The sequence below is a fragment of the Neophocaena asiaeorientalis genome, unplaced genomic scaffold (genome assembly GCF_003031525.2).
Source record: "Neophocaena asiaeorientalis asiaeorientalis breed wild unplaced genomic scaffold, Neophocaena_asiaeorientalis_V1.1 scaffold51, whole genome shotgun sequence".
Classification (NCBI taxonomy): domain Eukaryota; kingdom Metazoa; phylum Chordata; class Mammalia; order Artiodactyla; family Phocoenidae; genus Neophocaena; species Neophocaena asiaeorientalis.
In genome coordinates this window covers 403,497-427,963 of record NW_020173335.1, presented here as the reverse complement: position 1 = coordinate 427,963, position 24,467 = coordinate 403,497, and the positions used below count along the sequence as shown (strand labels likewise).

The window sequence follows — 24,467 nt, the reverse complement described above, 5'->3', positions numbered from 1 at the left end:
CCCAGAAAGATGTTCTTTTGAACCCTGTTCTCCACTCCTAGGAAGGCCCTACCACCGGGAGCCTATCCTCTCGGATTCATCCCCTCCAAGTCCTTGTGTTGACCGGTTCCGCCTTGTGGGGTCACCCCTTGCCCGTCTGTGGAGGCCTTATTGCAGCTGGATCAGTCCCCTGAGAACACCATGTCCCTGTCCCCAAGGCCCTTACTTTGACCAACACACTTATCGCTGTTACTGTGGTGGATACCCTTCAGCCCCAGTGACCAACCTGGTGACCTCCCCTCCCCTCACTCATGTGCCTTTGGAAACTGGCCTCATGATTTCACCTTCCATCACTGCTGGGACCCAGGGAACTTGCCCCATGATTTCACCTCCTCTTACTCATAGGCCCCTGGGAACTGGCCTCATAATTTCACCTCCTCATGCTCACTGGCCCATGGAAACTAGACCTATAATTTCCCCACCCCTTTCTCACAGGGTTTTGGAAACTGGGCCCATGACCTCCACTCTGCTCTCTTCCTGGTCCTCAGGGAGGAGTTATAATTATCCTCCTCTTTCCCCAACATCTTCCCCACCCACTGGCAGCTTTTACCAAGGCCATGTTAAGCATTCAGACGCTTGTGAACCTAAACCACAGCTTGACCCCCCTCCTGGGAAAAATTACTGTGGCTCCCCACTTTCTTCTCAGGCAGGCACATCTTGTCCCAGCTCACCTCAGGAGGGCTCTTATCACTATTCCCATCTTCCCCCAGATGCTAGCATACCTGCCGCTGGGAGCCCTTACTGTGCCATCCACCTACCCCCTGGGAGTACTGGCTCTCCTTGCTCGCCCCAGTCCCAGGTTTCCAGGAAGCCTTGCTTTGAGTCCATTTACTCTTGGGAGACTGGTGGGAGCTCTTATGTCTGCATAACCTCAGGCACTACAATTTCTGGTCCACCCTGTCCCCAGGAACCACCTCTTCCTCTGTCCTCCCACTGTCCTTGTTCTGCCTTCTTTCCTTCACCTCCAGGCAACCAGTTTATGTCTCCACTCCAGGCACCCCACTGCAGAAGCTATAAGGAACCCCCTCTCCCTATCCCAGTTTGCCCCCAAGCTAAGTCTCCCAAATCCTCAGAGTTAAAACAGCCATGTGCTCCTCACAGATGTCACTCCCTGGTCACCCAGCACACTCCTGACCGGCCCATGTCGCCTAAGGCCAGCACCTCTCCTCCACCTCCCTCCTGCCCTTCTGGTCTCTCTGGTCCTTCTTGTATGGTGACATCCATCACAACTTGCTCAAATTCCTGCCCCAGAGAACTTCCCCAAGGGACTACCACACCTACTGTGGTCCCTAGAACCCTCAAAACAGTTATCCCCACTTCCCTTCCCCTTCGCCTTCCTTGTGATCCTGTCTTACCCAATAGTTATGCTCAGACCAGCCCCCGAGGACCCCCCATTGGACCCCCCTGCAGTACCCATGTGTATTCTGTGGTTTCCCCCACCTGCCGCAATCCCTGCCTACTCTCTGGTCCCCTCAGTCAATCCACAGGTCCCCTTCAGTGTCATAACCAGCCTGTGGTGCCCTGCTGTGGCACCTATAGCACTCCCAGGGGCCCACCCCAACCTCATCGCCAGCCTGTGGTGCCTCCTTGTTCTATGCATATCTATTTTATCCCTTTGAGAACACCCTTTGACCCCCCAAATTTACCGATTGCCCCCCGAGCCTGGGCCATCTTGATACTATGCCCTGTGGCCTCCATGTCTACTCTGTGGTTTCTCGAGACTGCTGCAAGGAGTCTCCCCAGATCCTCTACAGCTGTCCTTTGTCTTCATCCAAGAATTCCAGCTGTAGCACTAATGCCAACTGTAGTTCGACTGTTGTTATTAGTGAATGCCAGAGTAGTGACAGCCAGAGCAAGAGCACCCTCCAAAGCACAAGTTGGAGCCAGAGTGAGAGTACCCATAGCCCTAGCACAAATTGGAGTCAAAGAAAGAGTTTCCATCTTAGTAGAAGTCTGAATGGGAGCCATAGTACCCATCAGAGCATAAATCAGGAACAGAGTGGGAGTCCTCAACTTTTTGAAAGTCAGGGCCAGAGCGAAAGTACCCAACATAGCAAAAGTCAGGGCCTGATCAAGAGTGCCCTCCGTAACAGAAGTCGGAGCCGAAGCAAGAGTCCTTGCCATGGCAAAAGTCGTGGCCAGAGCAAGAGTCCCCACTGTAGCAAAAGTCAAGGTCGGAGCAAGAGTCCCCACCATAACAAGAAATGAGAGCAGAGAAAGAGTTCTGACCAAAAATCCAAAAATCCAGGCTAAAGCAAAATTCATAGTAACAGGGCTGCCAGCCATAGCAAGCATCCCAGCTGTGGCAACCAGGACCAACTTGTGGACTCCTCAGCTGAGGCCTTTTTTCCCTTTCAGTCTACTTCTGTGCTCTTCAAGCCTGACTCATGCCCCTCTCTGCTACCCTCATAGCAGTCATCCTGTAAGTCCCCACTTTTGTTCACACCTCAAGGTTTCTGTGAGCTCTCCTCATCCCACCTTCCTGGAGTCTGGGGACTTTCCCAAAATGACCCTCAGCCCTGTGATTCTGAGCATTGTGGTGTCAGTCACTGCATGACCTTAGGTAAGTTACCCTCATCTCTCCATCAAATGTAGAAGGTTGATATTTTTTGTATCCCACTGTGCTATCTCTTGTGGTGCTCACCTAAACTAGGAGACATGAAAGTGCTTTAGAAAATGGAAGGTCTGTTGAGAAAGAAAACATCTTCTATTTTTAAGCTTGATGCTTCACCCAGGGCCTACATAGTTTCTACCAACCTGCTGTAGCCTCTTCTCAAGAGTCCTCTCCAAGGCCTCAAAGGAGTATCCTCTTTATTGGTGACCCCCACATGCTATTGTGAGAGCTATAGCTTACTTTCACAACGCTGAGATAGAAAGGCTGGTTCCCCACTGCTTGTCTCTCACACACTTCTTTGGCAGGCAGAGGCAGGATGCAAAGACAGGGTGCAAAGAGGAGTGGGCACTAGCTGGATCCACGTTTGCCCTAGCGCTCTGAGGTACTGGTGGGCTCAGGCAGTAAGGGGATAGAGGCAAGACTGGAAGACCAGTAGGCCTGTTCTCATTCTTTTAGGCTGCCACAGAGCCCAAATTTCCTGCCACTCGACTGGCTCTGCAGAATTTTGACATGGCCTACAGTGTGCAATTTGGGGATCTTTGGCCATCGATCCGGGTCAGTCTCCTCTCAGAGCAGAAGTATGGTGCACTGGTCAATAACTTTGCTGCCAGGGATCGTGTGAGTGCGGAGCTGGAGCAGCTGAGTGCAAGGGACTTCGTGAATGAAGCTATCTTCCACGGGGAACCAGAACCTGAGAGTGGCCAAACTGCAGCTCCACCCCCTGCCTCCTGGGCCTGCAGTCCAAACCTTCGATGCTTCACTTTCGCCAGAGGGGATGTCAGCCGTTTCCCTCCTGCCAGGTAGGGTCTGGAGCTGTGGCTAGGGCTGTTCTGAGTGTCTGCTGGAAGTAGACAGGAAGAGGCACAGCTCCTGTCCTGTTTAATAGGGATCTTAATATTGCTAATATTTACTGAGTACTTATACATGCTGGGCATTATCTCCTTTTGTTCTGTCAACAGCCTTCTGAGGTGGGTAATATTATTGTTTTTCTTTTACATTTGAGGAAACAGAGGTGCAGAGAAGTTAAGGTACTTACTAGCTTTAGGTCCCTTAGATAGTAAGTGGTGAAGCTAGTATTTAGACCTAGGCAGTCTGACCTCAGAACCTGCACTTTGAACCTGCTTAAGTGCCCCACTTCTACCGCCTAAGTAAGAAAAAAAACAAAAAACCTTTTTACACGAGCACCCTCTCCAGTTAAAATGTGTTTTATTTACAACTGCTTTCTCACTTGCCCCCATCAAAGTGAGTAGGACAAGTAACCTCATGATACCAAATAAGAGGTGGGACTTGCCTAGGAAATAGGGCTTGCTTAGGGACACGAAGTTAGTACCAGACCAGACTGGGGTAAAAAAAAGGAGACCTTCCAGTCATCTTATCCAATGCTCAGATGTATATGAAGTTGAATGAAAAAAGACTCTGTAATAAAATGCTAAATTGAGAAAAGGAGAGCTCAGTGTTAGCTGTAGGATGTGGGAATTGATCTTTGAAGGACTGATTCATTCATTCAACAAATATTTATTGTCTACCAAATGCTAGGCACTCTTAAGTGCACAAGTCCTCATGGAGCTTGCAGCCTAGTGAGGGAGATAAGTGTTAAAAAACTATTTATGGTTGTGATAAGTGCTACAGAAAAAAAGTGCAAGATGCTGTGAAGTCTTACAGTTAGGAGATCTAATGCTGAGGAAGTGAACTTTAAGCTAAGACCTGAAAGCCGAGTAGGAATTAAAGCTGGTGGCGTGGAGTGGGGGTGGGAGAGTGATGTGAGGCTACAGAAGAGGGCTAGAGCCAGATTTTGAAGGTTTTACAGGCCTTATGGGATCATGGACTTTTTCTCTAAAAGGAAGAGGGAGCCATGAAAGGTTGGTTTGTTTGTTTTGTTGGTGGTGGTTTTTTTTTTGTTTTTGGCCACACCGTGTGGCATGCAGGATCTTAGTTTCCTGACCAGGGGTCAAATCTGTGCTCCCTGCAGTGGAAGCTCAGAGTCTTAATCACTGGGCATCCAGGGAAGCCCCAGCCATGAAAGGTTTTAAGCTGGGGAATAACATGATCAGATCTGAATTTTTAAAATATCATTCTGGCTGCTGTGTGGAAAATAGATTGGAGAGGGGCAAGGCTAGAAATGGAGTTGTAAGTTAGGAGGCTTTTGCAGTTGTCTTAGCTGCTGGTTTGAGGGAAGACTGCATGCTTAAGAGAAGTAAGAGATGAGGTTGGAAAAGTACATGGGGGCCATGTGTGGGAATCTTGAATGTCACGAGCTTTCAGGTTGGGGGAAGGGGATTTTCCTGGTGGTCCAGGGTTGCTTATAAATGGCTGGAATTACCAGGGCTGGGCAGCTTCAGACATGTGCCTTTTAATTCATATTGCTGTAATTGCAATACGTTCATCTGTTCTAGAGAACCACTGAAGAGGGTTTCTGAGTAGAGGAAAGGTAATAATGTACAGTGGTTAAGAAAACCTAGGTTTGGATCCTGTCTTCACCACTTATTAGACATGTGGCATTGGATAACTGAGCCTTGGTTTCCTTATCAGGAAAATAATCTGGAAAGTAATGGTAGTAATAGCTGACAGTATAGCTCACTGTGCCAGCTACTGTTCTAAGTACTTGTCTTCTATTCCTTTAATTCTTACACTAATCCTATCTGATAGGTACTCTTATTACAGATGAGGAAACTGAGGCACAGGGAAGTTGAGTAATTTGCAGAAGGTCACACAACTGATGAGCAACTGGGCTGGATTTGAGATCCAGGCAGTCAGGCTCTAGAATCTGGGTTCTCCTGCCTCACAGGGTTGTGGTGAGGATTAAAGGAAATGATGCATATTAAACACCTAGTATAGTACCTGCAATATCGATGTTATTCCCATCAAGGTTGTGCTTCAGCAAGATCGTTTTAGTCACTGTGAGGAGGGCATAGATGGGAGCAGGATTAGAGACCAATTTGGAGGCACTGGCTTTAGGCAGATCAATGGAGTCAGACCCATGAGGTTTCCTAAGTTGCCTGAGGATATCCGGACAGTAGTGGGGGAAGCAGCCCTCTATGTTTGAGTTTTTTTTCCTTCTTGTCTTGATGGGCTCCCTGTAAATCAAGGGGATCTTAATCTCTTGGGAGTTCAAGGATGTATTTAGGGAGTCCAGGAACCTCCTGAAATTGAGAAATTGTTGTGCTGCTTTTTTTTTTTAAGTTTATTTATTTTTTCTTTATTTATTTTTGGCTGTGTTGGGTCTTTGTTGCTGCGCGCAGGCTTTCTCTAGTTGCGGCGAGCAGGGGCTACTCTTCTTTGTGGTGCGCAGGCTTATTGCAGTGGCTTCTCTTGTCGTGGAGCACAGGCTCTAGGCGCGCAGGCTTCAGTAGTTGTGGTGTGCGGGCTCAGTAGTTGCGGCACAAAGTGTGATTTGACTTTGAAAATATCCTATCATGGCCTGAGCCCATTTGTGAACGCCAAAGGTGTTATGACCTCGAGACTGGGGATTGTAGGTCTTGTAGCTGATTCTCAGTGGTGCTCTGTCTTATATCTTGTCACATCTTTCTTCCAGAGCCTTCCTGTCAGGTCAGCAAGGACCAAGTTTCTGCCTCCTTGAGGCTGTCGCCAAAGGCTGTCCGTGCTGAACCGTGTCTCAGGCTGAATGGCTGCACCACAGTTGCCCTTATGACAAGTGGATTGGGAGTGAGAAGGCCTTCTGTGACAACAACCTGTCTGTTGTCCCTCTCTCTCTACCCACATGGGTGCTGCCTCTCTCCATGCCTTATTAGCTCTCATTTGGACTCTTGTAACAGCTTTCCCACTGGTGTCTCTGTTTCTAATTTGTTCTTTGTAGCCCACCTAGCTTTCTAAAACTCTAACTAGCCAATCATGTCATTTTCTTTTTTTTTTTTTTTTTTGATACGTGGGCCTCTCACTGTAGTGGCCTCTCCCATTGCAGAGCACAGGCTCCGGACGCACAGGCTCAGCGGCCATGGCTTACGGGCCCAGCCATTCCGCGGCATGTGGGATCTTCCCGGACCGGGGCATGAACCCGTGTCCCCTGCATCGGCAGGTGGACTCTCAACCACTGCGCCACCAGGGAAGCCCCCCATGTCATTTTCTTTAAAAACTTTTGGTAACTGCCTACAGGTTATAGTCCAAACTCCTTAGCGTAGGGTTTAAGACCTTTTACCGCCTTGGCCTCTATCTGCTTTCCAACTTCAATCTAATGTACCTTGTATTTCTAACACACCAGATTTCTCACTGTGTCTGAAAGAAGTTATGAGTTTGCATGCATCTGTGCCTTTTCTTTTTCTTTTTTCTTCTGCTTGGAATGCTCCTCTTCTGTTTTTTTTTTAACCGAATGAAGGCCCATTCCTTCATCAGATCTAACTCAGGTAACTCTGACTCTGACAGGCACAGTGGATGGCACTCTTTCCTGAACCCACAAAGCACTTTGTATCTCAATATGTAACCTAATAAAACTGAGTTCTTACTACATGCCATTCACTGTTTCAGGTGTTGGGGATGTTATAATGAACAAAGCAAGACAAAGTCCCTACCTTCATTCTAATAGGGAGAGAGAGAAGGGGTAAAATACACACAAACCTATACATATAAAGTGAATAATAAATACTTTAAAGAAAAAGAATGCAAGATAGATAGATGGGAGTAGGGGGCTGCTATTTTTAGATGGAGTTGTCAGGGTATGCCAGTGCCTCTTCGATGAGGTAACTTTTGAGGAGGACCTGAAAGAAGTGAGGAAGCAAATGAGGGATATTTGGAGGAAGAGTGTTGTAGGCAAAAAGCACAACTACAAAAGCCTGAGACAGGAGTATGCGTGGCTTAATTAAGGAATAGCAAGATGGCTGGTGTGGCTGAAATAGAGTGAGTTGATCTATGTTTTAAAAGGCTACTCTGGCTGCTATGTAGATGAATGAGTGAGTAAGTACACAACTGAGTGTGGGTCTGAGAAATTAGTTTTTGCTGAGTAGAGCTCAGTAGCCTCTGAGGGCATGGACTTGCGACCTTGATTTCCAGTGGGTCTCCTGACTTGGAATTTGACTCTAAGGTGGTCTCCTCTCTTCTAGGCTTGGCAGCCTGGGTGTCATGGATTACTACCTGATGGATGCTGCCTCCTTGCTGCCTGTCCTGGCCCTCGGCCTGCAGCCTGGTGACACTGTGCTTGACCTGTGTGCCGCCCCTGGGGGAAAGACACTAGCATTGCTTCAGACTGGCTGTTGCCGTAAGTCAGAGGGCTGGTGTCTTGGCAGGGAGGGCTCCCAACCTCACCCAGTCAAGGGCACACTAAATATGATGGGCTTTCTGGTCTGGGTCACAGGTAAAATAGTGCTTGCTTGCTAAGCTGGTGTGTTTTTTCTGTTTGCAATGATTTTCTCTCTTTCTCTGTTAGTTGGCCAGGGAAGACTGGTGATCAGAGCAAGGTCTCTGAAGGCAGATTAAAACAGAGCCCTGATTAATCTACCACATGACACTTTCATCCCTCTGCCTCTGTTTACTTTGTGTCTAAGATTAAGTTCCATTTCCTTAACCTGCCAGCTAAAGTGATAAGATCTGGCTGCAGCAGCCTGTTATAGCTTTATTTTCATTTTTTAATAAATTTATTTATTTTTGGCTGCGTTGGGTCTTCGTTGCTGCACACGGGCTTTCTCTAGTTGCGGTGAGTGGGCTTCTCACTGCAGTGGCTTCTCTTGTTGTGGAGCACAGGATCTAGGTGCGCGGGCTTCAGTAGTTGTGGCTCGCAGGCTCTAGAGTGCAGGCTCAGTAGTTGTGATGCACAGGCTTAGTTGCTCCAGGCATGTGGGATCTTCCTGGACCAGGGCTCGAACCCATGTCCCCTGCATTGGCAGGTGGATTCTTAACCACTGCACCACCAGGGAAGTCCCCCGTTATAGCTTTACTGTGTCATTCTGCCCCAGGCTTTATGTGCTTCTGCCAAAACCTGCTATTCTCTGTTGCCTGAATAAGCCTCCAACTTTGCCATGTTATGGATTCTCTCTGGAATACCCCCACCTTATCACAGCTGGCCTGTCAATGCCCTTTAAGCTTTCCAGCCTCAGCTCAAGTGTACCACCCCCCGGAAGTCTTCCCTCATGATCCCTGCTGGCCAGTTGAGAAGTGCTGCCTCTGTCTCCGGTGCTCCCACACCATGGGCATGACCTTTGCAACTGTTAGCACATTAGCCTTGCATCAGAGCTTTACTGGGTATGCATCTTCTTCCTCCTCAAGATTATAAATTCCTTGAGGACAGGCCCAAGTCTTACTCAATAGTATAGCCCAGGCTGGGCCTTGTACATTGTAAGTATTCACTTCAACCATCCGTTGGCCGACATCTTGCCTTAAATAGGCAGTATTTTTATCTTGAGAAATATCCACAAGGGGGCTGTATTTTTCACACTGATCCTGGAGCTCAGCCATGCTTAACTTGCCATATGCCCTAGCTTTTTGTTGGGCCTGGATCCTTCTTTTCCAGTTCTCATTAGCCAACTTGCACAGTTTGAGTCAGCTTCCAGCCTCAAGGTAGGTCCTACAGGTGATTCAGAGAGGTACCACATTTGATCACCAGCTCTGGAAGTCCAGAGAGAATGGAGAAGAAATGTTGATACGGTTTAATGGGTCCAATTCAAGGGAGCCTAGCCTGTGTACTGGGCTATGTTAATCTGACTGAGTGCTGTGAGAATCCATCAGAAGGGGGAATGGATAAGGTAGGGTTACTTGGATGAGGAGGGACTGGAACTCAGAAGAGGAAGAAGGGCCAAGGAGAAGTAACTGAGAGTTGCTTTTCTAAGGTATGCTGAATTACCAACACCTCACCCTTATCCCAGCTCCTCACTCAAATGACTCTGTGATTCCACGGAGATAGGAATTACAGGGTAAGAAGGGACCAGCCCTCGTATTTTATGGAGGGGGAAATTGAGCTCTAGAGAGATTAAATAATTTGAATCTTTTTTTTTTTGCGGTACGCGGGCCTCTCACTGTTGTGGCCTCTCACTGTTGTGGCCTCTCCTGTTGCGGAGCACAGGCTCCGGACACGCAGGCTCAGCGGCCATGGCTCACGGGCCCAGCCGCTCGCGGCATGTGGGTTCTTCCTGAACCGGGGCACGAACCCGTGTCCCCTGCGCAGGCGGACTCTCAACCACTGTGCCACCAGGGAAGCCCAATAACTTGAATCTTTTTCATGAGTTGGAGGTAGAGCCAGAACTGGAGCCCAACTTTTCTTTTCTCAGTTGATATTCTGCTGCAGATTCCTCTTGAGCAGAGAATCCAATTTTGACTTCGAGTGCCCTCAAAAATTGGGACATATTCCTTTGTGGGAAGACTAAGCTGGTTCACCATTGGATAAGGTGTGTATTCTCTAGTTCTTCACCACAGTGCCACAGTGCCCACTGCTCCCTTTCACTCCTTGACTCTGAGGCCACGTATCAGTTGCCATTTATCATTAAGCTTGCAGTAATATTATTTCTTATAGTAGAGCCAAGAGCAAAGTGAGATATTTCTTGAACTCGTGTCTATCACAAAAGGGAAAATGAAAGAAAGATGATGAATCATTTAGGATTAGGTTTGGTTATATACAATAGAAAACTCAACTAACCGGCTTAAAGAAGAAATGTTTATTTCTCTCTTACATAAGAGAGCTGGGATATAGGCAGTCCAGGGCTGGTATGGAGACTCCACAATTATTAGGGGACTTGGACTTCTTCTTGCTTTTTGCAACCTATTTTATTGCTGGCTTCCATCCCCAGGATTGCCTCATGGTCCTCATGACTGCTGGAACTTCAGTCATCACATTCAAATTCCAGGCAGGAAGAAAAGACTGAACAAAAGGGGCACATCTCCTGATTGTATCAGCTCCTTTTAAACATTTTCCCAGAAGTCCCACACAATAATTCTGCCTACAACTCATTGACCAAAACTTAGTCATATAGTCTTACTTGGTTGTCAAAAGAGGCTGGGAAATGTAGTGTTTCGGGGAATATTGCTTCCCCCTCCCTCAAATAAAATTGGAGTTCTATTACTAAGGAATAAGAGGAGAGTAAATTTTGGGTAAATACTGTGTAGTGTCTACCAAAGATGAAGAGAGACACATATTTCAAGAAAAGTGGGAGAGAACGTATTTCTTTAGAAATAAATGTTTTAACCTGGTCTGCTTTATTTATTTACATAACCTTTCTGGCCTATGTCGGTGTTTGCCTTTGCAGCCCCCACTCCGGAGTGTCTAGTACTGTGCTATGCATGTAATAAACGTTTCTCCTCCACCTGCCCCTGCCCCTGGTGTCTGCATTGATTGGCTGTGCCTGAGAATTGGTCTGACTCTACATTAGCACCATTGCTGGTGCGATGTTTTCTTTTGCTGTGGCCTCTGAAGTTGCTTTATTCCTGCGGGCATAAGATGTTCATACTACCCAAAACCTCTATAGATTCAGTGCAATCCCTGTCAAGATTCCAATGGCATTTTTTACAGAAGTGGAAAAAACAATCCTAAAATTTATGCTCCCGCAGATAATCTCGCTGCCAATGATCTGTCCACTTCACGAGCAGGCAGACTACAGAAGGTCCTTCACAGCTATGTGCCTCAAGATGTCAGGGACAGGAATCGAGTTCGAGTCACATCATGGGACGGAAGGAAGTGGGGAGAACTGGAGGGGGACATCTATGACCGGGTGAGTGATTCCTGACCTGGGACATTCAGCTAGCCAAATCTGGCATCCCCATCCTGGCTCTAGGGCCTGAGGGGGTAAGATCTAGCCATATATATTTGAGGATGTATGGCTGACTGTGGACCTGGCCAACTCTCCATGGGTGATTTGGTGAAAACAGCCATCTGTAGAATTGTTAGCTCAGTTTAGATAACTGGCTACTATCTTCATTAGAGGCAATTAGCAAAAAGAGTTTGAACCTGTCTGACTGGAAAAAAATTATTAGGCTTATTTTATTTTGCAACTCACTTGGTTGCACAGTAACCCTCATTAAATTAATATGAATAAGCTCATTTTATTTATTTTTGAATATTAATACAGTACATGGTACAAAATGTAGAAGGCACAGCATGGTATCCAGGGAAAAGTATGTTTCCCTCTTACTCCTGTCTCACAGCCATCTACTTCCTCTCCCTCCAGATGACTATTGTCTATATTTTCTACTGTATCCTCTTAAAATATTTTCTTTGTGTATATACAAATATAAATGTGTATTTTAAATCTACAAACAATAAATGCTGGAGAGGGTGTGGAGAAAAGGGAACCCTCCCACACTGTTGGTGGGACTGTAAATTGGTGCAGCCACTATGGAGAACAGTATGGAGGTTCCTTAAAAAACTAAAAGTAGAACTACCATACGACCCAGCAATCCCACTGCTGGGCATATACCCTGAGAAAACCATAGTTCAGAAAGAGTCATGTACCACAATGTTCATTGCAGCACTATTTACAATAGCCAGGACATGGAAGCAACCTAAGTGTCCATTGACAGATGAATGGATAAAGAAGATGTGGCACATACATACAATGGAATATTACTCAGTCATAAAAAGAAACGAAACTGAGTTATTTGTAGTGAGGTGGATGGACCTAGAGTCTGTCATACAGCGTGAAGTAAGTCAGAAAGAGAAAAACAAATACCTTTTGCTAGAGAAAAACAAATACGTATGCTAACTCATATATATGAAATCTGAAAATTAAAAAATGGTTCTGATGAACCTAGGGGCAAGACAGGAATAAAGACGCAGACATAGAGAATGGACTTGAGGACAGGGGGAGGGGCAGGGGTAAGCTGAGACGAAGTGAGAGAGTAGCATTGGCATATATACACCACCAAATGTAAAATAGATAGCTAGTGGGAAGCAGTTGCATCGCACAGGGAGATCAGCTCCGTGCTTTGTGACCACATGGAGGGGTGGGAGGGAGGCACAAGAGGGAGGGGATATGGGGATATATGTATACATATAGCTGATTCACTTTGTTATATAGCAGAAACTAACACAACATTGTAAAGCAATTATACTCCAATAAAGATGTTTAAAAAGAAAAAGGAATGGTAGTATATTATGTTTACTATTCTGAACTTTGTATTTATTTAAATTTAATAATGTGCCTTGAAGTTCAAGCTTTTGTTTTTGTTTTTGGAGTATAATTGCCGGATAACAGTTTATATGTACTTAGGATAGTGACAGAGGTTACTAAATCACTCCCTATGGAGGCCAAATCAGTTTCATTTCTACTGGTAATGGATAAGAGTACTGTTTCCTCATATCTTGCCACCATTGATGTTGTCCAACTTTTTGTTTTTTGCCAAACTGAAGCATCTAATTTGCATTTTGTTATGAATGAAGTTGAAAGTCATTTCATATATTTTTTTAAATTTTAAAATTTTATTTTATTTTATTTATTTTTGGCTGCATTGGGTCTTTGTTGCAGTGTGCAGGTTTTTTCTCTAGTTGTGGCGAGTGGGGGCTACTCTTGGTTGTGGTGCGCGGACCTCTCATTACGGTGGTTTCTCTTGTTGCGGAGCACGGGCTATAGGCACATGGGCTTCAGTAGTTGTGGCTCGTGAGCTGTAGAGCGCAGGCTCAGTAGTTGTAGCACACAGGCTTAGTTGCTCTGCGGCATGTGGGATCTTCCTGGATCAGGGCTCGAACCCATGTCCCCTGCTTTGGCAGGTGGATTCTTAACCACTGCGCCACCACGGAAGCCCCTCATTTCATATTTTTAAGTTATTTGTATTTTCTTTTAATTGGCACATTCTAAAAACACTTACTTAAAACATATACTTCTAAAAATGTAAAAAATATTGTCTCTATTGTTGTCATATTGTTGTCATATTGCTATTGTCTCTGTGTTGTCATCTGACACATTTGTCCAATATGTCCAGTTCTTACCATCTTGCCTCAGCCACTCTAAGAAATTGAAAGACCAAGGCTTATAGAATCTTGGTTATCTTGAGAGACCTGCTTCCCACCTGTGTAGGAATCCCCTATTCAGCTTTTTTGGTATGGGGGCAGCAGAGTGGAGAGAGCATGACCTCTGCTGTCTGTCGGCCTAACTTGTTTCTGTATCACAAGGTTGCCACTTACCTACTTTGGGAAGGCTGCTTGATCTCGCTGAACTTCAGCCTCTTCATTTGTAAAATAGGAAACACTGCTATGTAAGATTATTATGAGGATTCATAATGAGCATATCCAGGGAAAGTGCTTAGTACATCAACTGGCCGTGAAGATTAGGCAGGTAGTAGCTATCATCGTTATTCAGCCTGTGCTTTCACACTTTCATTGACAGGGGCTCACTGAGGTTTGGTGGTTGAACACCTCTGCTGTTAGAAAATTCTTCCTCTTATTGAATTAAGATGTGTAGATTTTATGGTATATGGTTGGGTACAGGGATTCTAGAGTCATACTGCTTGGATCGGAGTCCTGGCTCTATCACTTATCAGCCAGAGAAGTTTGGGCAAGTTAACCTTTCAGTTTAGGCTTTAGTTTCTTCATCTGTAAAATAAGGATAATAGTAGTGCCTATCACATAGGTGAAGATTAAATAAGAATGCATTTAGCATAGCTCCTGGTATATAGAAAGCATTTAATAATATTGTCATCATCACAACCCTTATTATATTATTTCCATTCATCGGTCTTAGCTATGCCTTTTAGAACAGTGAGCTGCCTCCCATTTCACATCACAGTGCTTCAGACATTTGAAAACAGCTTTAATGTCCTGAAGATGTCTTTGTTAATTTATTTGTTGAACAAATAGTTGTGCACACTATAACATAGTAACACATACTACGTGTTAGGCAAGGGTGAAGCACTTTAGATGCAAAGAAGAATACTATCTCAGGGCTCCATACACTCTTGGTAACTCTATCTCTCCCCCAACTCTACCTGGCCATCAGCTGGAGTGCCAGAGCTCTGCATTTTCATGGCAAGATACCGACCTGCCTCCCCACTCACAGCTTTCTTTGTATAGGTGTTGCAGTTATACCTTTACCCATCTCTTTATATTTAGCCTTGTTAAATCACTTCCTTTTAGATATGTCTCTTATATACTGCATAGAGTTGGGGTTTGCTTTGTGAACAAATCTGTAAATTTTATTCTTTTAAAACAATTGTCACGATATATTTGGTTTTGGCTCTGTCAGATTATTTACTGTGTTTGTTTTACTTTATTTAGGAAGGTTTATATATATATATATATTTTTAAAATTATTTAGTTAATTAATTATTTTTGACTGCATTGGGTCTTCGTTGCTGTACACAAGCTTTCTCTAGTTGGTGCGAGTGGGGGCTACTCTTGGTTGCGGTGCGTAGACCTCTCATTGCGGTGGCTTCTCTTTTTGCGGAGCACGGGCTCTAGGCACATGGGCTTCAGTAGTTGTGGCTCACGAGCTCTAGAGTGCAGGCTCAGTAGCTGTGGCACATGGGCTTAGTTGCTCCGTGGCATGTAGGATCTTCCCAGATTAGGGTTCGAACCCATGTCCCCTGCATTGGCAGGTGGATTCTTAACCACTGTGCCACCAGGGAAGTCCCAGGAAGGTTTATATTTTAATTCTACATTAGATAATTTCAATATGAAAACTCTTTGGGGGTTTAATTCTACTGGTGGTTGTTTCTGCTAACACTTGCTTAAGGAGGCTTGTTTCCCTTTAATTTTTTTTTTTGTTTTTTGCGGTATGCAGGCCTCTCACTGTTGTGGCCTCTCCCATTGCGTTGCAGAGCACAGGCTCCGGATTCGCAGGCTCAGCGACCATGGCTCACAGGCCCAGCTGCTCCGCGGCATGTGGGATCTTCCCAGACCAGGGCACGAACCCGTGTCCCCTGCATTGGCAGGCGGACTCTCAACCACTGCGCCACCAGGGAAGCCCTCCCTTTAAATTTTGTGGTCATTTTTATCACCTTTCATAATTTTCTAATAATTTTTCTGTTGGAGTATAACAGAAGTGATCAAATCATCAATATACTGCTTAAAGAATGATCTTATAGTGAAATATATTATTACTACCCTTTCAAGAAGTATGATACTACCAGCATCCCAGAAACTCTCTTATGCCCCTTTCTGTCTTCCTAGAGGTGATCACTATTCTGACTTCTAAAACCGTGGATGTACTTCATATAAATGTAATCATATAGTATGTACTCTTGTCTGACTTTTTTCTCTCATTATGTTTGTGAGATTCATCCATGTTGTTGCCCCTGGCAGTGGTTTATTCATTGTTGTTGCTGTATTATATATTATCGTGTATATACAGAATTTATAGTCTATTCTATTCGTAAGAGACATTTGGGTCACTTCCAGTTTGGGGCTATTACAAACAACACTGCTGTGATCATTCCTGTAAATGTGTTTTGTTGCACTGTGTACACATTTCTGTTGAATTTCTGAGTCATAGAGTATGTATATGTTCAGTTTTAGTCACTACTGTCAGAGTTTTCCAAGTGATTGTGCGAGTTTACATTCCTCCCTACAGTGCATGAAAATTCCTGGTGTTCCACAACCTTATCAACATATACTATTTTGGGACTTCCCTGGTGGTCCAGTGGTTAAGACTCTGTCCTTCCACTGCAGGGGGCACGGGTTTGATCTCTGGTCGGGAAACTAATATCCTGTGTCCCGCATGCTGTGTGATGCGGCCAAAAAAATATATATGTGTGTGTGTGTGTGTGTGTGTGTGTGTACATATACACTATTTTTTCCTCATTTTAGCCATTTTGATGGGCGTGTAATGGTATTTGCATTGTGATGTTAATTTTTGTTTCACTGATGACTAATGAGTTTGGACACCTTTTCATGTGTTGATTGGCTATTTTTTTTTGAAGTGAGAATTCAAGCCTTTTGCCTGTTTTTCCTATTATCTGTCTCTTTTTAATGTGTCTATTTTTATTTATTTATTTTTAAGTTTTATTTACTTTTTATTTTTTATTTTATTTATTTATTTGGCCACACCACGGGGCTTGTGGGATCTTAGTTCCCTGACCAGAGTTTGAACCCATTCCCTCACATTCCCTCAGCAGTGAAAGTGTGGAGTCCTAACCACCGGACCACCAGGGAATTCCCTGTCTGTCTTTAAGGATTTACTTCTTATTTATTTATTTTTGGTTGCGTCGGGTCTCAGTTGCAGCACGCGGGATCTTTCATTGTGGCACATGGGCTCTTCGTTGAGGCATGCAGGCTTCTCTCTAGTTGTTGCACATGGGCTCCAGAGCTCGCGGGCTCAGTAGTTGTGGCGTGGGCTCCAGAGCGTGTGGTCCCTATAGTTGCAGCACACGGGCTCTAGTTGTGGTGCACGGGCTTAGTTGCTCCATGGCATGTGGGATCTTAGTTCCCTGACCAGGGATTGAACCTGTGTTGCCTGCATTGGAAGGTGGACTCTTAACCACTGGACTACCAGGGAAGTCCCCTTGTTTGTCTCTTTTTAATGTGTGAGTGTTCCTTTATGTATTCTGGATATGAGTCCTTTATTGAATATATATGTATTATAAATATCTTCTTCCGCTCTGTAACTTATCTTTTCACCCTCTTAGGATGAAACAGAAGTTCTTAATGTAGTCTAATTTATCACAATGGTTAATGCTTTGGGGTCTTATTTTTTTTTAATTTATTTTATTGAAGTATAGTTGATTTACAATGTTGTGTTAATTTCTGCTGTACAGCACAGTGATTCAGTTATACAAATATATATACAGTCTTTTTCACATTCTTTTCCATTATAATTTATCACAGGATATTGAATATAGTTTCCTGGGTTATACAGTAGGACCCTGTTTATACATTCTATATATAATAGTTTGCGCCTGCTAATCCCAAACTCCCAATCCATCCCTCCCCCAACCCCTCTCCCCTTTGGCAACCACAAGTCTGTTCTCTATGTCTGTGAGTCTGTTTCTATTTTGTATATAAGTTCATTTGTGTCATATTTTAGATTCCACATGTAAGTGATATCATATGGTATTTGTCTTTCTCTTTCTGACTTACTTCACTTAGTATGATAATCTTTAGGTCCATCCATATTGCTGCAAATGGCATTATTTCATTTTTTTTTATGGCTGAATAGTATACCATTATATATGTGTACCACATCTTTATCCATTCATGTGTCAGTGGACATTTAAGTTGTTTCCTTGTCTTGGCTATTGTGAATAGTGCTGCTAGGAACATAGGGGTGCATGTATCTCTTTGAATTATAGTTTTGTCTGGATATATGTCCAGGAGTGGATAGCTGGATCATACGGCAACTCTATTTTTAGTTTTTTGAGGAACCTCTGTACTGTTTTCTGTAATGGCTGCACCAATTTACATTCCCACCAACAGTGTAGGAGGGTTCCCTTTTCTTCACATTAGGTCTTATTTAAGATACCTTTGCCTACCCTAAGGTAATAAAGATATTCTAGTATTACCTTCTAGAAACTTTTTTTTTTTTTTGTGGTACACGGGCCTCTCACTGTTGTGGCCTCTCCCGTTGTGGAGCACAGGCTCCAGATGTGCAGGCTCAGTAGCCATGGCTCACGGGCCCAGCTGCTCCACGGCATGTGGGATCTTCCCGGACCGGGGCACGAACCCATGTCTCCTGCATTGGCAGGCGGACTCTCAACCACTGCACCACCAGGGAAGCCCTAGAAACATTTTTGTTTTACCTTTGTCACTTAGATTTACAGTCCAGTTGGAACTGATTTTTATGTGTAGTGAACAAAGTTAGGATACTAAAAATGGTATTTAGTTGACCCAGTATCAATTATTGAAGAGATTATTCATTTTCCACAGCTCTGCCTTGTCACCTTTGTCATAAATCAAGTATCCATATATATGTGGGTTTGTTTCTGGACTCTGTTCTGTTCTATTGGCCTATTTATCTTTCTTTTCAAGAAACTATACTATCTTCATTGCTGTGGCTTTATAATAAGCCTTTAATATCTGGTATACTAAATCCTCTAACTTTATCTTTGAATTTCTCTTGGCTCTTCTTGGTTCTTTTGTATTTTCATAAATTTTGTCAATTTACACAACAAGACTTTCAGGGCTTTTGCCAGGAATTATATTGAGTCTAAAAACCATATCTGAAAGATAATTTCACTGGACATAGAATTCTATATTGGTAATTGTTTCCTTTTAACATTTTGAAGGTCTTGTTTTTTTATTTTTTAAAATATTTATTTATTTATTTGGCTGCGCTGGGTCTTAGTTGAGGCACGTGGGATGTTTGTTGTGGTGTGTGGGATCTTTAGTTGCAGCATATGGGATCTAGTTCCCTGACCAGGGATTGAACCTGGGCCCCCTGCATTGGGAGCATGGAGTCTTAGCCATTGGACCACCAGGGAAGTCCCCGAAGATCTTATTTATTTTGCTATTCATTGTTTCTGTTGAGAAGTCAACTATAAGTCTTATTAAAACTTCTTGAGGGGAATTTCCTGGCAGTCCAGTGGTTAGAACTCAGTGCTTTCACTGCCGGGGCCTGGGTTCAGTCCTTGGTCAGAGAAATAAAATCACACAAGCCATGAGGCATGCCCCCCACCAAAAAAAAAAACCTCCTTTAAAGGTGGTGTGTATATTTCCTGCCTGGGGTTCATAGTGCTTCCTGAATCTGTGGTTTGATTTTCTCATCAGTTTTAGAAAATTCTCAGTCATTATCTCTTTATATAATTTTTTGTTTCATTTTTTTCTCATAATTTTGGGACTTTAATTACATGTATGTTAGGCTTTTTCACCATGTCCCATATAAATTTTATATTCTTTCCTATATTTCTCTCCTTTTTTCCATCATGATTCAGTCTGGATGTCGTGTTTGACCTGATTCACCAGTCCTTTCTTACCTGTGTCTAATAAGCTGTTAAATACATCTGTTGAGGTCTTTTTAAAAATTGAGAAATAATTGACATACATATTAATATTGTATTAGTTTTAGGTGTACAACATAATGATTTGATATATGTATATATTGTGAGATGATTATCACAATAAGTTTAGTTAATTAACATTTATCACCACACATAGTTAACAAATTTTTTTCTTGTTTTTTGGCTGCCATGCGGCCTGTGGGATCTTAGTTCCCTGACCAGGGATTGAACCCGTGCCCCCTGCAATGGAAGCGCGCAGTCTTAACCACTGGACCACCAGGGAAGTCCCACAAATTTTTTTATTATCATGAGAACCTTTTTTTTTGGCTGCACCACACAGCTTGTGGGATCTCAGTTCCCTGACCAGGGATTGAACCCGTGCCCCCTGCAATGGAAGCGCGCAGTCTTAACCACTGGACCACCAGGGAAGTCCCACAAATTTTTTTATTATCATGAGAACCTTTTTTTTTTGGCTGCCCCACACAGCTTGTGGGATCTCAGTTCCCTGACCAGGGACTGAACCTGGGCTACAGCGTGAAAGCTCGGAATCCTAACCAATAGGCCACCAGGGAACTTCTGAGAACTTTTAAAATCTACTCTCTTAGCAACTTTCAAATATATAATACAGTATTGCTAACTATAGTCATCATGTTGTACATTATATCCCCAGGACTTATTTGTTTTATAACTGGAAGTTTGTACCTTTTAATCACCTTCACCCATTGCGCCCACCTTCCACACTCCCTGCCTCAGGTAACCACTGCTCTGTTCTCTGTATCTACTAGCTCTTTCTTTCTTTTTTTTTTTTTTTTTTACATTTTGCATATAAGTGAGATCATACAGTATTTGTCTTTCTCTGTCTGACTTATTTCACTTAGCATAATGCCCTCAAGGTCCATCCATATTGTCTCAAATGGAAGAATTTCCTTCTCTTTTATGGCTCAGTAATATTCAGTTGTATACATATTCTGCGTTTTCTTTCTTTATTCATCTGTTGATGGGCACTTAGGTTGTTTCCATGTCTTGGCTATTGTAAATAATGCTGCAGTGATCGTGGGGGTGCAGATATCTTTTCAAAGTAAAGTTTTTGTTATCTTCAGGTAAATACCTAGAAGTAGAATTTCTGGATGATATGATAGTTCTATTTTTAATTTTTTGAGGAACCACCATACTGTTGTCCATAGTGGCTGCAGTAACTTATATTCTCACTGCATCTATTGAGTTCTTGATTTCAGTTATTATATTTTCCAGTTTTAGAATTTCCAGCTGATTATTTAAAAAAATTCTAGTTCTGTAGAAATTAGAAATGATAAAATTTTATGTCTTTTCATCTAACTTCTTGAACATACGCATGATTTTTTCAAATACTATGATAATTCTAGTATTTGGATCTCATGGGTCAGCTTCTATGATCTGTTTTTTCTCTTGGTTTTTGGTCATTTGCTTTTATCTCCTGGTATTAGTGATTTTTTTGTTAGAATGCCAGACATTTTGTGTGAAAAATTGCAGGGATAATCTGAGGCTCTAGATATCTTCCTCTAGAAAGGGTTTGATTTTCCTAAGGCTGACAGTTAACATCAGAGCAGATCATCTTAATTCAGCCAGAAATTAGGCTGATTCAAAGCTGGAGTTTGTGAGGGCTGTTCTTTTTCCAGTTTACCTTTATATGTAGGGTATTTAATTTCAGCACTCTAGCTCAAGGCATGAGGTGTTTCTTTCCTAGGACCCTCTACTCCTTGGTGTGGACTCTGAACTCCAGTTTTTGTCCCCACAGTTCTATAAGACTGCTGAAAGTTCTGTTCATCTTCTCAACCCCTTATTTGTCACAGTAGAGCTGAATGCGTCTGGCTTACCTACCTGTACTTTATCCTCTCTAGGATCTTAGTCCCTCAGTTCTTGGTTCTTTAGTAGATCTCTAATGATTTCAGATAGATATTTTAAATATTTTGTCAAGCATTTCTAATTGTTCCACCAGGAGTGTTGGTTTACAAGCTATTCTGCTTTTACTAGAAGTGTAAAGCCTGATTTTGTTTATTGTGAGCTTATGATCGTTGCCTAGTTAATTAAAAGAGCCCTGGTTTAATCGTTGATTTTCATTCCTCCAGAAAGGAACCTGCATTTGCTTTGCTAGGTGTTTGGGGGATTGCTCAATCCAGGACCATTTATTGCTCTACAGGGGATTTCCTGGATCATGCAGGCATCATGAGTTTGAACCTCCTATCTGAGTGGTTACAAATTCTCAGGGAGACTTTTTTTTCTTTTTGCCTGGAGTTAAAGCCAAAACAGACAAGTTCTCTTGTCTTCCGTTGTGTCTGATTTTTCTTTTTTTGGCTGTGCCACGTGGCATGTCGGATCTTAGTTCCCCATCCAGGGATTGAACCTGTGCCCCCTGCATTGGACGCACAGAGTCTTAACCACTGGACTGCCAGGGAAGTCCCATTGTGGCTGATTTTTTCCCCCCTAGTTCATACTTTGATTGAGCATGTAGCCCTTTAAGGATTTTGACTTTTCTGTGGATTTCCATTCCAATTCTGTACCTCAAGTGCCCAGTTTTCTGCCCTCCAAGGCTTTGGGTTACTAGGGATTGATAAAAGATAGAAGGCACCTCCAATGGGCACATGAAAAGATGATCAACATTGCTAATTATTGGAGAAATGCAAATGAAAACTACAACGTGGGGACTTCCCTTGTGGCACAGTGGTTAAGAATCTGCCAGCTGGGACTTCCCTGGTGGTGCAGTGGTTAAGAATCCACCTGCCAATGCAGGGGACACGGGTTCAAGCCCCGGTCCAGGAAGATCCCACATGCCGGGGAGCAACTAAGCCCGTGCACCACAACTACTGAGCCTGTTCTCTAGAGCCCGCGAGCCACAACTACTGAGCCTGTGTGCCACAACTACTGAAACCCGTGCGCCTAGAGCTGCCAAAACAGACAAGTTCTCTTGTCTTCCGTTGTGTCTGATTTTTCTTTTTTTGGCTGTGCCACGTGGCATGTCGGATCTTAGTTCCCCATCCAGGGATTGAACCTGTGCCCCCTGCATTGGACGCACAGAGTCTTAACCACTGGACTGCCAGGGAAGTCCCATTGTGGCTGATTTTTTCCCCCCTAGTTCATACTTTGATTGAGCATGTAGCCCTTTAAGGATTTTGACTTTTCTGTGGATTTCCATTCCAATTCTGTACCTCAAGTGCCCAGTTTTCTGCCCTCCAAGGCTTTGGGTTACAAGGGATTGATAAAAGATAGAAGGCACCTCCAATGGGCACATGAAAAGATGATCAACATTGCTAATTATTGGAGAAATGCAAATGAAAACTACAACGTGGGGACTTCCCTTGTGGCACAGTGGTTAAGAATCTGCCAGCTGGGACTTCCCTGGTGGTGCAGTGGTTAAGAATCCACCTGCCAATGCAGGGGACACGGGTTCAAGCCCCGGTCCAGGAAGATCCCACATGCCGGGGAGCAACTAAGCCCGTGCACCACAACTACTGAGCCTGTTCTCTAGAGCCCGCGAGCCACAACTACTGAGCCTGTGTGCCACAACTACTGAAACCCGTGCGCCTAGAGCCCGTGCTCTGCAACAAGAGAAGCCACGGCAGTGAGAAGCCCACACACCTCAATGAAGAGTAGCCCCCACTCACTGCAACTAGAGAAAGCCTGCGTGCAGCAATGAAGACCCAACGCAGCCAAAGATAGATAGATAAATAAATAAAAAGAATCCGCCTGCCAATGCAGGGGACATGGGTTCAATCCCTGGTCCAGGAAGATCCCACATGCCATGGAGCAACTAAGCCTGTGTGCCACAACTATTGAGCCTGCGCTCTAGAGCCTGTGAGTCACAACTACTGAGCCTGTGTGCCACAACTACTGAAGCCTGCATGCCTAGCACCTGTGCTCCGCAACAAAGAAGCCACCACAATGAGAAGCCCGTGCACTGCAATGAAGAGCAGCCCCCACTTGCTGCAGCTAGAGAAAGCCCACGTGCAGCAGTGAAGACCCAATGCAGCCAAAAATAAAAAATAAAAAAAATACTACAATGTGGTATCACCTCACATCAGTCAGATGGCATTCATCAAAAAGTCTATAAATAATAAACACTGGAGAGGGTGTGGAGAAACGAGAACCCTCCTACACGGTTGGTGGGAATGTAAATTGGTGCAGCCACTATGGAAAATGGTATGGAGGTTTCTCAGAAAACTAAAAATAGAGTTGCCATATGATGCAGCTATCCCACTCCTTGACATATGTCCAGATAAAACTATAATTCAAAGAGATACATGCACCCCCATGTTCATAGCAGTATTATTTACAAGGCCCAAGACTTGGAAGCAATCTAAATGTCTATTGACAGATGAATGGATAAAGAAGATGCAGTACATATATACAGTGGAATACTACTCAGCCACAAAAAAGAATGAAATAATGCCTTTTGCAGCAACGTGGATGGACCTAGAGATTATCATACTAAATAAAGTAAGTCAGACAGAGACAGACAAATATCACAGATCACTTACATGTGGAACCTAAAAAAAAGAAACGAATGAACTTATTTACAAAACAGAAACAGACTCACAGACATAGAAGACAAACTTATGGTTACCAGAGGGGAAGGGGGGAGGGATAAATTAGGAGTTTTAGGATTAGCAGGTACAAACTACTGTATATAAAACAGATAAACAACAAGGTCCTGGGAGTTCCCTGGTGGCCTAGTGGGAAGTGTGCTATAGGGAATATAGTTCCCTATAGCACAGGGAACTGTATTCAGTATCTTGTAATAAACTACAAAGAAAAGAATCTGAAAAATAATATATATAATATATACGTGTAAATATATATATTTACTGAATCACTTCACTGTATACCAGAAACTAATACAACATTGTAAGTCAACTATACTTCAATTAAAAAAGATAAAAAAAATAGAAGGCATTGACTTCAGCTCTGGAATCCCTCCCTGGATTTGTGCTCCTGGTTTTTCTTTGGCTTCTGAGGATTTCTCTAATTTTCTATGAGCTATGCATTT

The 24,467-nt window shown here is 43.7% G+C and overlaps 1 protein-coding gene across 2 annotated transcripts in view; it reads left to right on the top strand.

The window, feature by feature from the left end:
• Positions 1-24,467, top strand: part of NSUN4 (NOP2/Sun RNA methyltransferase 4) — a 33,874-nt gene that overhangs the window by 528 nt on the left and 8,879 nt on the right. For both annotated transcript variants that reach the window (XM_024746085.1, XM_024746086.1), the window contains exons 2-4: positions 3,110-3,453; positions 7,705-7,859; positions 11,135-11,295. In XM_024746085.1, coding sequence (XP_024601853.1) covers positions 3,110-3,453; positions 7,705-7,859; positions 11,135-11,295 — 660 coding nt within the window. The remainder of the gene's footprint in view (positions 1-3,109; positions 3,454-7,704; positions 7,860-11,134; positions 11,296-24,467) is intronic.